The sequence below is a fragment of the Papaver somniferum genome, unplaced genomic scaffold (genome assembly GCF_003573695.1).
Source record: "Papaver somniferum cultivar HN1 unplaced genomic scaffold, ASM357369v1 unplaced-scaffold_158, whole genome shotgun sequence".
In the NCBI taxonomy this organism is placed as follows: Eukaryota; Viridiplantae; Streptophyta; class Magnoliopsida; order Ranunculales; family Papaveraceae; genus Papaver; species Papaver somniferum.
This window is the reverse complement of record NW_020625264.1, coordinates 2,074,637-2,089,872: the sequence shown is the minus strand read 5'-3', so window position 1 is coordinate 2,089,872 and position 15,236 is coordinate 2,074,637. Positions and strand designations below refer to the sequence as shown.

The 15,236-nt window shown below is 38.2% G+C and overlaps 1 protein-coding gene and 1 pseudogene across 1 annotated transcript; both read left to right on the top strand.

The window, feature by feature from the left end:
• Nucleotides 1–776: 776 nt before the first annotated feature.
• On the top strand, nucleotides 777–4,205 carry LOC113337289 (50S ribosomal protein L9-like). The gene is given in 6 exon segments (XM_026583001.1): nucleotides 777–915; nucleotides 1,043–1,248; nucleotides 1,343–1,475; nucleotides 2,554–2,664; nucleotides 3,391–3,483; nucleotides 3,828–4,205. Coding segments are annotated over 5 exon segments (672 nt in total). The 5' UTR covers nucleotides 777–915; nucleotides 1,043–1,078; the 3' UTR covers nucleotides 3,993–4,205.
• A 1,687-nt stretch (nucleotides 4,206–5,892) lies between these two features.
• On the top strand, nucleotides 5,893–12,430 carry LOC113337108 (annotated as a pseudogene).
• Nucleotides 12,431–15,236: the final 2,806 nt, after the last annotated feature.

The following is a 15,236-nucleotide window of genomic DNA, read 5'->3' as shown; positions in this document are numbered from 1 at the left end:
CTAGTCAATATGCGCATAGTCATAATTCGGGAGATGGTGATGCATTCACAGTTTTTGTTGACGCTTCATTTGATTATTTCACTAATGAATGTGTCACCAGAATGGTTCTTTGTACCAATGCAGGTTCAGTCTCAGGCTACAAAGGATCTTATGCAACTGCAATAGGATGCCCAGAAGCAGGGACGTGCATGGAAATAATGGAAGCATTAAGCTGGGTTAGAGACTTAGAGATTCATAGTATACACATTGTGGCCGATGCAGAGACTGTTGTGAAATAAATCACAATGGAAAATCTGTTTGTTAGCCGGAAAAGTAGGAAAATAATTAGTGACGTGAAAACCATTTTATTTTCTTTTGATTATTGGTCTATTACTCATGTTACGAGATACGCCAATCGTTTAGCCGATGTCATTTCTAATAAATTTAGAAGTGATAAACAGTCAGTTGAAAATTTTAACTCTTATCCAATTTATACTGATTCCTTTCTAGACAGCCGCACCGAGCCTTCTCATAATTAGATAAAAACTTTAAATATCTAAAAGAATATATATTTTACTCAAGCAAGTCAAGATACCGAAAGATTCAGATTGCGAGTCAAATCCAAACAAATAAGCGGATTCTGAAACCTAAATAACCGGTTCGTCCATTAGATGGTCTCTGAAACCGACGGATTCAAAACTTCTATTCCACTACACCAACCACAATCTAAAGGCTCTGATTTAAGGAGCGCCATAACTTTAGTACCCTTTCAAAGCACTATATCACATTTTCGTATTCATTTTCACTTTCTCAGAACACAGAGCCAAAGAGGGTTTTAGACTTTTATCGCTGAGTGAATAACTTCTCATATCTCACATCATCATCATCATCATCATCATCAAATCCAACATCATACATTCACAGTGAGATTCTAAGGTCAGTATCATAATAATTCTTTCTACCTTATTTTTCCAAATTTTTTTCACTCTTAATTCAGGAGTTTTGCAAACATTACATTTTTTTTAGTGATTTGATTTGATTTGATTTGATTTGATTGATACAGGAAGGACAGTGGATCAAGGAATAGAAGATTTCAACAATGGCTGCTCGCATTCGATGTGGCAGAATTATTCTACGGGGACTCATTAAGCCGCAACGGTGTTCTGATTCGATAACTCATCCGCTGCTGTTTGCTAGTCAAGGTCTTAGATACAGAAAATTGGAAGTCATTCTTACTACGGTAAGCAATTTGACATGATAATTATGAAGGTTCTGTGGGATTTTTAGGTTTCAATAGTTTTATGATTTGGTCTTATTGATAACTAGGGATTTGGTGTTTTATGTTTTGATTATTTATTTATAGTGTGGAGAAGCTTGGGAATGCTGGTGAGACTGTGAAGGTAGCTCCTGGATATTTCAGGAATCATTTGATGCCGAAGATGTTTGCTGTACCAAATTTCGAAAAGTATGCCTACTTTATCAGACAACAACGCAAGGTTTTTCACCTTCAATTTTGTACCTTGTAGATTTTTTAGTTTGATTGAGTAGGTTATTTTAGATTCTATAACAATAGATGTTGTGAATTACAAATGCTTATATTATGAGCAGAGGTGCTTACGTTAGGAACAGCTCATTTAGGAGAACACCTTAGCTCAAAATTTGTTTAGTCAATTGGTGCCACTGTTTGTTGTAAGCTTTTCATGGGTGCATTGGCAAGCTCACTATTGAGCAAAGAACTTCTTATGACAAGTTTTAGCATGGTAGTTAGTACAATTGACCCGTCTGGTAACTGTTTGTTTTCTGGTTACCACTTTTTGACGAGCAATAAGGGTTGTAGTTAGCAGTAAGATGTTTTTAATTTGGTTGAGCAGGTTCATTCATATTCTATAACAAATAAGTGTTGTGAATTACAAATGCTTATATTATGCGTGGAGGTGGTTGCATTGGGATGTCACCGTATCCCTTCTACTTGCGCATCTTAGTTTTTGAACAACTCATTTAGGAGAACACCTTGGGTCAAAATTTGTTCAGTCGTTGTAAGCTTTTCATGGGGTGCATCGGCAAGCTTACTATGAGTATTGAGTGAAGAACCCTTTATGACAAGTTTTATCATGGTAGTCAAGCTCATTATGACTATTGAGCAAAGAACCCTTTATGACAAGTTTTATCATGGTAGTTACTATTCACTTGATTTGTCTGATAACTATTTTGTTTTCTGGTTACCGCTTTTTGACGAGCTGTGAGAGTTGTTAGGTGGAGGTTCTCAGTGTTCTGTTGTTTTTTCCCGTTTTGTGCTGTTTCAAACATCTTCTCACAATTAAGAGAAGTAATCCGTCTTTTTTCACTGACATGGTTGGTAATTTATTTTAGATCTCCTTCTGAATCCCCTAGATAAAACGAGTAAATTCAAGCATGTGTAGCACAGAAAATCCCTGGATGCTTATGTGCCAACTTGAATAATCATTTCATATTTCCATATATATGTTCCTGTCAAGAATTAGTCATGAATTACTAAGTGCAGCTTTATAAGCAGCTATATTCACATTCATTAACTCGTTTTAATGCTTTGACCAGTTTCACCAGCCTGAGGAAGTGGAGACGGTGGTGAAAGTTGTTCCTAAGACGAAGGAAGATAAGATGAAAGAATATCAAACTGCAGCTAAACGTTTAGATAATGCTCGATTGGTCGGTTATCTTTCTTCTTTCTTTTCATTTATGAAAAACAGAACTTCTATCAAACTTACAATTCGTACATTGGTTTAACTAAGCTGTTAGCCTATTTAAAGTTTTACGTACATTTCCATTTTGCAAAAGAGACTTGTCAGAAGAAAATCCGGGATAAGGATCATCTTAGTTTAGATATTGAAGTACGGCATCCATTACAATTATACAATCCCCAGAACTTGCAATTGTAGTTGTTTCAGCCCGTACTATAGCTTCCATGAGAGCTTTGGCTTCTGCTGGAATATGTCTTTTACCGCACTTTAAGATATTCTAGCCCCATGGTATCTGCCTGCTGTATCAATTAGATAATATATGATCATGACCCAGAGTAAAGAAGTAAGTGGATGTGGGCTTCCGTTGTTTAGTGCAGGCTACAGCAAAATAAGATGCTCCATCATGTAGGCAGAACTTAATTTTGTGTATTACAGAATTAATGTGTGGGGTTATGTTAGACCTTGTCACATCTACACTTCCAGGGATGCAATTACAGTTTCTTATGATGCATGATTGTTGGGTATGTAAAGTTGAACTTTCAAGCCAAGTTTGAAAGTTTTCAGCTTGGTGCTGCAAACTGGCAGTTAGTGAATGATTGGTTGATGCTTTAGTCATACTGCACTACTACATCTTTTTTAATAATATAGATATGATGTTTCATGTAGCATAACATGTGTGATGTGAATTTTATAGGTGCTGAGGAGGCAAATTCGGGTAAACAAAGACTCAGGTACGACAGTATATGAATTGCAATCACCTGTCACCAGAGATGAGCTTTCGGATGAGGTATGCATCCTCTTTTTTCTCTGTAAATATTTTCTCATAATAACTGCCTAGGAATTTGGCATCTTTAATCATTGCCAACATCTATAGAAATTAGATTGACATAATTGGATTACAACCACTAATCGCGATTGAGAACTTGTGGAGACCACCCTTGTTGATATGACATATTGAAGTGGTAGTGTGGTGCCCAGATCAGGGCCTCCCTTTTGATTTACTGAAGTATGGGTTAATCGGTGTTGTACTGTTATGGAAAAATATTGTGTTAATGAAAGAATTCATCTGTGGATGATAACCCACGGTGTAGTTTTTGTCCTCAAAATGTCTTATTGTTTATAAACTGTCAGGTGGCGAGGCAACTTTGCGTGGATATCCAGCCAGAAAACTTGTACTTACCTGAACCCTTTTCAACTGTGGGCTCATTTGAGGTGCCCCTGCATCTGCCAAAATCAATTCCGCTGCCAGAGGGAAAGGTTCGCTGGACTCTGGATGTTAAAGTCAGAGCAAAATAAATTAGTATGTTTTCTCAAATATATCTCCACTTGTCTTTAGTGTTCTTTTTATGGAAGAAGTGTCAGTTTTTTAGGATGCTGTCAAAAATATGGTTTTAGTTAGCTTTGTTAATCCATTTTGTCCCTTTAGGCCCCTTTCCGTGCTTATCAATGCGAAGGAAACTTGTTACAGTAGGAAAAATAAATCATTATCCGAATTATAAATTTCTGTTTTGTTTTTATTTCTTTTCAGTTTTCAGTCAATGCTGAGGAAATAATTTGATTTTACATGAAGAATCTCATATTACAGTTTGTAGATTCAAATGAGAATGGAGAATCTCATTTGAATCTCATTTTGTTTGTATCGATGTTCGCTGATAATGTTGTAGATTTCATATTACAATGAAAACAGCAAGCTTCCAATCAAAACCTGTCTTCTTCTCTTCTTGTATATGCACCAACTGTTCCGAGTCACGGGATAGCGACTGGGCTTCTTTCCGCCAACTGTTGTGTCTTATGACCACAAGATAGTGATGGAGCTTCTTGTGTGCACTAATTGTTGTTTCGAAGAGATTGCAAGAGACGGCGAAACCCATGTTTACAGATAAGATAAGTGATTGACTTTGGTCAAGCACAGTTGACTTTTGTTGACCTGCAGCAAGCCGGAAAACCTACCTCCGATGAGACAAAAACAAAGTTACCGACTTACAGTACAGATGTTACCTTGGTCAGGTCAAGAATTAGTCAGGGATTTAAATGAACAATTCGAGTTATCTCGAGCCGGCTTCATTTTACTCCCCTGGATCATTCTCAACATGTCACTTCGATCGTGGGTCATCGGCCCTATTTTATAAATGCTTATCAGCTGGTTATATAAATTATGTATGTGACATCAGTCAATCCAATCTTTTATTAGAAAGACGAGAAGAAAATTCTTCTAATAGAATGATATTTAAGTACCAATTGATTTTGTCTAGTCAAATGGTATTTATAGAATCTGGTTCTTCCAGAATCTGGACATCAAATAAACAAACCAAGCAAAAAGGTCCAAAGAGTAAAAAGAAAGTGGTATTTTATATGGACCAAGTTGGAGGTGAGGGATTTTTAGGTTGCTTTGCTACCTGCACTTGTAGGTTACAATTGAGATCTTTACTCACAGAAGAGTCTTTTGGCAAAAAAAAAAAAAAATATATAGTAAAAGTCTTAGGTGTTTGGATACTTTATTTTAGAAGTTATTTTCCGATTTCTGGAACCAGAAAACCCATGAACTAGGTTGAGAATAAAATTTAAGAAAAATTCTCACAAAAAAATTTGACTTCTGTTTCCGATATCCAAAAAAAAATCAGTTTTTAAGTTCTGTAAATAGCGGGTCTGTATTGAAATTATGAACAAAAAAATGTTATTCTATGATGTTGGTTGGTCATCTATTTCATAGTTTTTCCACTTAAAAATAAAGTTTTCAATAATTAACAAACTAGAACCGAAACTCAAACTATGAATTTGAAGCCCTTAGCCAACTAGGCTATTATGGTTGGTTATTTCTACTCGGTTAGTACTATTGGCATGTTATTGCAGCTTGCTGGCAATTATTACCCATTTGGATCCTTTGGATTCGACCAAAAAAGAATATCATCAAATTACTGCAAGATTTGATTCTTTATCTATGTAGACCATTGACTATTTAGTCTAGACATGCAGGCGGGTTAATCCAAGACATTGCATTCCAAAAGTTGAATAGTAATTCATCATATTTTAATCCTAAGTTGCTGTCCATTGTTCTTGACAACACATTTTCTACTTCTTATATATCCATATTTTACCCACCATCCATAATTTATCATCAACAAGAATCAGTTTTGGGTTTTAACTTCAAACCATTTCAGACTTTCAGTACTGCAATTCATTCATCTATTCATGATCGATGGGTGATTCATTCTACTCAACCTCGAGTCGATCCCGTGGGTACCGTCGCCAACGCCACTACACCACTCCAGCCGATTCACGCCAACTATCTATTTCGACTACACCAACCGGCTCCAGATCTCGTACGCATTCTAGGCTTAGCAGCAGGTTCGGACGCCACCCTTCTCCTGCAACCACACATTTCGCATCACCTAATGACACGTCATGGCAAGAAGAAGTTTCATGGAACTTCAATCCCATCAATGGATGGCGTGATAACAGCAACGCCCTTGGCGCTGTTCTCAGCCCTGCACCTTGGGCTAACACTGCACCACCACCCCTTTTGAAGGTTCTCGCGTTTTTGGACGCTCGGCCAATGATTTTTACCTTTCTCACCGTGGCTACACTAATCCTGCGTATTCCACCACATACAACACGCCTTCTTCGTCTCGTAGGCTTGAGCTAAAAAGCTATGTAGCTAGAGATAATATTAGTTCATCGTTTGTTCAAAGTTATAGCAACCACGGTGATGATTCTGTAACTAGTACTAAGCATTTGAAGCGTCACGAGGTTTCGAATCGGTTGAGAATCATTAGGGAGAGTGTTGATGCTGGTCATAGTAGTCCTTTAGCTGATGATCATATTGATTATGGCCATGAGTATTCGTTGCCTGCTCGGAAACAACGATACAATTACGGGGAAGAGCATCTAGAAGAAAAGAACATGGTGGTAGATAATGATGTTTATAGTGCAACTGTTTCTGAACAACATAGTAATGCTGCTCCTTGGAAACAAATGGGTCTGCATGGTGGTGATCGTAACAATTTATATGACGACGATGATGTTTCTAGCAGGGATTCAAGGTATGATGATGAGGAAGAAGATCAGGATGATAGAAGAGTAATAGGTAAGCAAGTTGGACTATTGAGTTTATTCAAGTACTCCACAAAGTTTGATATAATTCTCATAATATTTGGTTGTCTTGGAGCTCTTATTAATGGAGGATCACTTCCTTGGTATTCATTTCTGTTTGGGGAGTTTGTAAACAAGATTGCTGTCGAAGCTACAGACGACAAGAACAAGATGATGCATGACGTGGGGAGAGTATATATGCTCAACTCTTTCAATATTTTACTTCCTGAAAAGTGATACTTTTATTTTTTTTCATTTTTGCCTTAAAATAGACCAAAATGTTTTTTTTTTTTCTTTTTCTTCATTTTCTGATTCTGTTTACGGTCTTAAATGTATTTTAGGTGTCACTATTCATGGCTGGACTTGCAGCTCTAGTGGCAGTTGGAGCATACATGGGTAAGAGAAGAGAAAGATAGTTCGCGCATACGCAAATGCTTACATATAGTCATCTGGATGGTCTTTTCATGTATTGTGTATGTTTGTGTGCAGAGATAACATGTTGGAGAATGGTGGGGGAGAGATCAGCGCAACGTATACGGAGAGAGTATTTACGGGCAGTACTGAGACAAGATGTTGGGTTTTTCGACACAAATCTTAGCACTGGTGATATCATGCATGGAATTTCTAGTGATGTTGCTCATATCCAAGAAGTCATGGGAGAAAAGGTAAACAATCTCTCTTGTTTTTTTCATTTCTTTTGTCCGATATCTTCGATTCGCTAGGGGTTCATGAGTATACTAAAAATAGCTAAAACTTGACTAATGTCAGATTGTTAGCTGCTATTGAAATTATCTATTATTGATCTCCAATCAACAATGACAATGATTAGATTATTCTAAGAAAATTTCAACAGTTGACAAAATATATATTTTGTTTTTAGAACAGCCGGCCGGCTAAATGATACAGACATTATTTTTATCATATAGATTTGCGTACACAATGACGTCGCTAGGCATATACGGTTATATGCTCTTTCGAACTAAAGTTTGAGTTTACGGTTGATATGAAAACTTGAACATGTGTAATTTCTTCATTTACTGCGATTTTTCGATGTTTGTTACTGCGATGAATTACATGAATGGTTTTTAAGTTTGCTGCATATGCCTCATTTTGTACATCACATATTCACATTCATTTGCGGATACATTGTTGGATTCATCAAATCATACAAGGTTGCACTTGTCATTCTGTCAGTTACCCCAGTGACTATGTTTTGCGGTTTCGCGTATAAAGCTATCTATGTTGCGTTAAGTACAAAAGAAGAACTTTCGTATAAAAAAGCAGGTAACATTGCAGAGCAACCGATAAGCTCGATTAGAACAGTCATCTCTTTTGTGGCCGAGAACCGCTTGGTACACAAATACAGGACAATGTTGGAGACATCAGTTCCTTCTGGGATTAAGATTGGTTTTGCTAAAGGTGCTGGTATTGGAGTTTTCTATTTGGTTACTTATGCTACGTGGGCTTTAGCTTTCTGGTATGGCTCTAAGTTAGTTGCTAGTAAGGAGATCAGTGGTGGCGCAGCTATTGCTTGTTTCTTTGGTGTTAATGTCGGCGGCAGGTGCTGTCTCTAACTCACACATCACTTGCATTTGCGCTAATTGCCAAAGAAGCTAACACTGCACTAGCATCTTTTTTTTTAGTTGATTTGACTCGTTTTGGTCTGACTGAAATCACCTGATTTATGTGGATTTGGTTCAATGTACTTGTTTTTGAATCTCGTCTGAGTAAACTGACTCAAAAATATGCGAGTCATTGTCATTTTATTCCTTGACTAAAACGGATCGGAGTCAAATCGCGAGTCAAATTTTCAACTCATAGTAAGAACCAGCGATCTAACATCTGGCTCGTGGGTCAGATTTTGACACTGGGTCAGCAAAAAATAAACATGATGCAGGTGCATAACATTCTGCCACCATCATTTTTCTTTTTGCAGGAGTTTGGCATTGTCACTATCCTATTTGGCACAATTTTCACAAGGAACGGTGGCAGCGAGTCGAGTGTTTGAAATCATTGACAGAATCCCAGAGATTGATCCATACAACATGAAAGAAGTGTGGTTAAAGGGAAGATTGAGTTCAAAGATGTGAGTTTCGCATACCCTTCTAGACCCATGTCGCAGATCATTCAAGCCTTAAACTTAGTTGTTCCACATTCAAAGACCCTTGCGCTGGTTGGACCGAGTGGTGGCGGCAAGTCGACTCTTTTTGCGTTAATCGAGCGGTTCTATGATCCGACCCAAGGTATGGTCAAATTGGATGGGCATGATCTAAGGACACTACAAGTGAAGTGGTTGCGGGACCAAATTGGTATGGTTGGTCAAGAACCAGTTCTTTTTGCCGCCACAATATTAGAGAATGTGATGATAGGTCTTGAAAATGCAACTAAGAATGACGCTATCTCTGCTTGTATTGCTTCAAATTGCCACAGCTTCATCTCTGCGCTTCCGCTAGGTTATGACACTCAGGTTTGTATCTCTCTGCCTCTCTAGAATCAAAATTTATAAGATGCCAAACCATTGCATTGCACACTTCCATCATGTTTTTTTTCCGGATCCGACTCGTATAGATCTGATTGATATCGCCTGGTTCATCTGGATCTGAACCAATACGTGTTTTTTTTTTAAGTTAGATATGACTCAACTAACTTGAAAATATGTGACCAGTGGGTTGATCCCATGGGTCAGGAGCAGTTTATTCCCTAACTTAAACGGGTCCGAGTAGAAGCGGCAGTTAAAAAAAAACGCCTTTTGGTGTGAAACGATGCTAAACATACATTCCGATGACCCGTTTACAGATAATGGAACATTTTGCACTTGAGTGCAGGTTGGTGGAACTCAACTCTCTGGAGGACAGAAGCAAAGGATAGCACTTGCCCGACCTATGGTGAAAAATCCCAGAATCCTTCTGCTAGATGAATCAACCAGTGCATTAGACCCCGAGTCAGAGACTCTTGTTCAAAAAGCCATCGACAAAATATCCACTGGCCGTACAACTCTAGTCATTGCTCACCGACTAGCAACAGTTAGACATGCACACACCATTGATGTCCTCGGCAACGGCTCCGTTGTTGACATTGGTGATCACAATCAGTTAATGGGCAGAGCTGGCCCAGCACCTCAACCAGACACAAAACAGAACAGCATGGCGATAAATTCATCAGATTATGATCAGTCGTTCGATGATGATATATCGAGAACGAGTTATGCAAAGCCCGTGTGCAAACATCAAATAGACGCAGAAGCCGATGCGCAGAAAGCCAAACCAAGTAAAATTCAGATGTTGGAGATATGGAAATTGCAAAAGCCAGAACTTCTTAAACTCATGCTAGGCTTTCTCTTGGGTATGCATGCTGGTGCAATTCTCTCTATGTTCCCACTAATTCTAGGACAAGCCCTCGAAATCTACTTCAACGACAAGACTTCAAAAATCGAAAAAGATGTTGGGGTTCTTTGTTTAGCTTTAGTTGGTTTGGGCATTGGGTGTATCATTTCTATGACAGGACAACAAGGTCTATGTGGTTGGGCAGGAACAAAACTCAACAAGAGAGTCAGAGACTTGTTATTTCAGTCAATCCTAAAGCAAGAACCAGGTTGGTTCGATCTTGACGAGAATTCCACCGGAGTTCTTGTCTCAAGGCTGTCAATGGACTGCGTCAGTTTCCGTTCGGTTCTTGGGGATAGATATTCGGTGTTATTAATGGGAGTAAGCTCTGCTGCTGTTGGACTTGCAATATCATTCTTTCTCAACTGGAGACTCACACTGTTATCCGCGGCTTTAACTCCGTTCACTCTTGGTGCGAGTTATCTCAGTTTGATCATAAATGTTGGGCCGAGACTGGATAACAGTTCATACGCGAAAGCTAGTAATATCGCGGCAAGTGCAGTCTCGAATATTCGTACAGTTGCAACATTTTCAGCTCAAGAAAAACTAGTTTCTTCGTTTCACCAAGCATTGTCAGAGCCCCAGAAGAAATCGGCGAAACGGTCACAAATCTTAGGATTAGCACTCGGATTCTCTCAAGGTTCTATGTATGGCGCATACACGTTAACATTGTGGTATGGAGCTTATTTGATAAAGAATGGTGATGCGAGTTTAGGTGAGGTATCCAAGATTTTCTTGATTTTGGTTCTAAGTTCATTCTCAGTTGGCCAATTAGCAGGTCTTGCACCTGACACATCGAGGGCCGCGACTGCTGTTCCTGAGGTTTTTGATATCATTAACCGTAAACCATTGATTGATGGTGACAACAAAGGGAAGGGAAACAAGATTGACGGATCGAAACCGTTAAATGTTGACTTCAAGAAGGTGACATTTTGGTACCCATCAAGGCCAGAGGTGATTGTGTTGACAGATTTTTCATTGAAGGTGAAAGGAGGGACTATGGTGGCTCTTGTCGGAGGAAGTGGATCGGGGAAATCGACCGTGGTTTGGTTAGTGCAGAGGTTTTATGATCCAAATGGAGGGAGGATTATGATAGGAGGGATGGATATAAGAGAAATGAATGTGAAGTGGTTGAGGGAACAAATAGCTTTGGTTAGACAAGAACCGGCATTGTTTGCTGGAACTATAAGAGAGAACATTGCATTTGGCAAACCTAATGCGTCCTGGGCAGAGATTGCATTTGACACCGAGGTAAAATTTCTATTAATTTTACAAACTAACATAATGCTAGAAAGTTTAGCACTCTGGTACTAGTTAGCCAATAGCCTGAACCCTGAATGCTGAACCCTGAACCTTCTGATGAAAAACATACGTACTGAAAATGCAGGTAGGAGAAAGTGGAGTGCAATTATCAGGTGGACAGAAACAAAGGATTGCGATTGCCAGAGCCATACTGAAGAAATCGAAGATCCTATTTCTAGATGAAGCAAGCAGTGCATTAGACTTGGAATCCGAGAAACATGTTCAGGAAGCTCTAAAGAAGGTATCGAAGTTAGCCAGTACTATCGCATGGCTCATAGACTCTCAACCATCAGAGAAGCAGACCGCATTGCAGTGGTCCAAAGTGGTTCAGTAGTTGAGTTTGGTAGTCATCAACAACTCATGGATACCCATCCTGATGGCGCTTACGCTAACCTCGTTCGTGCTGAATTGGAATCCCATGCACTAGCTTGAGCGTTGTATGATTTATGTAATCTGTTAAAGCTAGGAGCGGCACGAGCAAATTCAGTTTGGTTCCGAAAAAGTTATATAGTCTTATCCCGTAGCTAGCTAGGTAGATTGGCAATTTGGTCTCCCATAAAATAATTGATGCTTTTGTAGCTCTCATTGTCACATTAAATTCTCTGTGTATGTACTCTAAAAGTAACTGTATGGAAGTTTTCTCAATAAATAAATACCAGTGACTTGAGTTCGAAACTCGTCGACACCAAAGTCATTAACACCTGGTCTAATTTAAGAAGAAAAGCTGACCTCAATAAATGATACATGCAAAGTGCAGCTGTTCCCAGGAAATCAGCATCAAGAATAGAAGATTTCTGCAATTTGCCTTGAAGGGAATGGAACCAAGATGGAGAGCTAGTGCACGTGCAGAACTCGGTCTCTCATGTTCGCTCGCATACGAATAGAGCAGAAGAAGAAATAGATTGATCGGCACGTGCCCTGCTTCTCCAGCATGGTTAATCCATTCCCTGTGTATATTGATTCAAGTCTGAGCAGTAAGAAAATGTTGACACTGAAACAAGGCCTATTTATATACAGTTTGAAACCAAATGAAAATACAACAAATTTTAATGTAATACAGCATGGTCCTAATTTCATACCCAACAATTTCTAATGCGTCTGACTAGGATATCATTATATATCCCAAACATTAGCCAAATGCATTTCTATAGTTGGTTAGGTTGCTGATGTTAACCTGAAAGTAGCCATGAAAACTATATTTTTGGACAATGCCCACTTCCCCATCAGTTACGTATCGCCACGACTTGCATTGCATTCTTCTTTGACATTTTTTTGTAACTACTTTCGACATTTTCTTATGATAATCACCTTAAGTTTTTCTATTTTTTTGATTAAAAATATGAAATGGCTTCTTGATTCGACCGATAGTTTGGGCACTGTATTACGACAATAGTCACGCGCGCTTTGCGTTTGTTAGAATTCACCGTATTAGTAACAAGTTGATTGGTTTAGTTAACTTTGGTGTTAAAGTCATAATGTGATTATGTTAAAGAGTGTAGAACAAGGTAATTGTCGTGGATTATTACATCATTTTCCATTGCAAAATGGAGATTAAGTGCAAAATTAGTAATGTTAATTACTACACAAACTCTTTTGAGGGTGTTAAAGGGATATTGGTTGGAAGTTTGGCTGCCAAAGATCAACAAACGGGTAGTGGAACTTATGAAATGACTGATGGTGGTGCAGTAGAATAGATAGAAACTAGAAAAAAGGAAGTTTTTTTAGAGGCAGGCCAACTACCATAAGTTTGGTTGCTGTTTTTAGTTAGATTAGACCAACTGTAAGGGTTAAAAAGAAGTAATTTTCCGAAGGCATTTATGAAACAAGTTAAGGTATAAATTAACACCAAATAAGTGTTTGGAATGTGGTTTATGGGCTTTGTAACAAGAAACAGAACAACTGAACAAGAAATGTCAAATCAAATGATAATAAGTTTAGTTTGGGCTTTGCTCAGCGTTAAATCATGAACCATAATATTGGGCATACCAAAATCTTCCAAGGCATACTGAATGAAGACAAAAAAGGTTGTGAAATAGCAAAATCAGATAACCCCTTAACCCAAAAATTTTTTAATGGTAAATCTTCCCTTTACGTATTAGTGTTAATAATCTTGATTAGTGATTAAATATTTTGGTTAGTGATTAAAATAATTTTCAGAATTATAAGAGTTGTTTAGATGAAAAATTTGAGGAAAAAAAAATTAAAGTTTTGGTTTGGTTAAGAAGGAGAGAAAGAGAAGGAGAAAGTGAGAAAATTCTAATTCTTGATTCAATGGAGGATGAGGAGGGTCATCATTCATCTAAAATACCTAGGAAAATACATATCAACTACAACAATGATCCAGAAATGGCTGATTTCTTAGATTATGAGAATGATTTTACACCCACTCAAACTCAAGCTCAAACTCAAACACAAACTCAAGATGATGATTTTTATGAGCCAAATCCTGATGATGAAGACATTGATGAGGAACCCAATGCTTCTAATACACAGGTACACTTATATCCTATACTTAATCTCACTTTTATAGCTCTCAATTATCAAAAGTTAAGTTTTTTGAATCATGGTTCGGCGAAACAGGTTGAGGTTCGGCTCACATCTATGAGCCGAATCTACCAATTGATGAACGGTTAGGCTTACTGAATCTGTTTACTGCATGCACCGAACCTATAATTTCCAATTCCAACCCTTTTGCTAGACACTAGTTCGGCTTATATGAAAGTTTCATAGTAAGCCGAACAACATCCTGAATAGCTCGGAATAGAATCATTACTAATTCGGCTTACATATCCAATATCGTATGTGCCGAACATATTTTTTTAATTTCTGGGTTGAAATATTGTTACTGGTTCGGCACATATCGAGAATATCGTATCAGCTGAAACCTGTTATGTTCAAGGTTCGGCACATAATATGATTATCGTCTGAGCCGAACATGAATTTGTAAATTTTTGGGTTAAAATATTGTTCGTGGTTCGACACATATTGAGGATATCGTATAAGCCGAAACCTTTCACATAATGTGATTATCGAATGCGCCGAACCTTGTTATTATATTCCCTTTCTAGTGTTTAACCTTGTGATATTCTTTGTAGATCGTGAAGGACAAATGATTCGGCGCGTAACTAACATTAGAGGATAAGCCGAACTCTATAAATTCGGCGCATAACTGTTAAGCTATTCATTAAAACATGAAATTGAAGGTGTCCATAACCCAATCCCAGCACCATTACAAACAAAGTTCAGCACCTAAAAGCAAAGGTGTTTGCAACACCATAAAAGTGTACTTAAAACTTAAGAAAAAGTGTACCATAAAAGTGTACATAAAAGGGCATTTAACCACGACCCCTCTTCTTAGTTGCACGACCACCTCTTCTTCCACCTTGGTCTTCATCTTCCGACGCATCATTACCGGGTTGGACGGTAGCACCACCTTGGCTTGTACCTTCACCAACTTGTCGAGACCTCTTAGTGGTAGGCCTTTGTTCGGGTTCCTCGGGTCCTTTTCCTTTGTTGATGATTGCATCCCACTTGTTGATGAGGTATTTTTGTTCTTCCACGGTCATTGGTGTTTTGCAACCAAGTTTGGCCTTCATTTTTTTCAACATCTCCCTACCCGCAGCAACCTATTTTTTCATTTGTCAACAACTTATAACCATGAGGTTGAAGACATTTTTACCATAACTAATATATGAAAATAGTATAAAGTGAAGTCATTCTTACCATAATCTTGAAAGCCTTGACTACATCTTTGGAAGTAGACTTG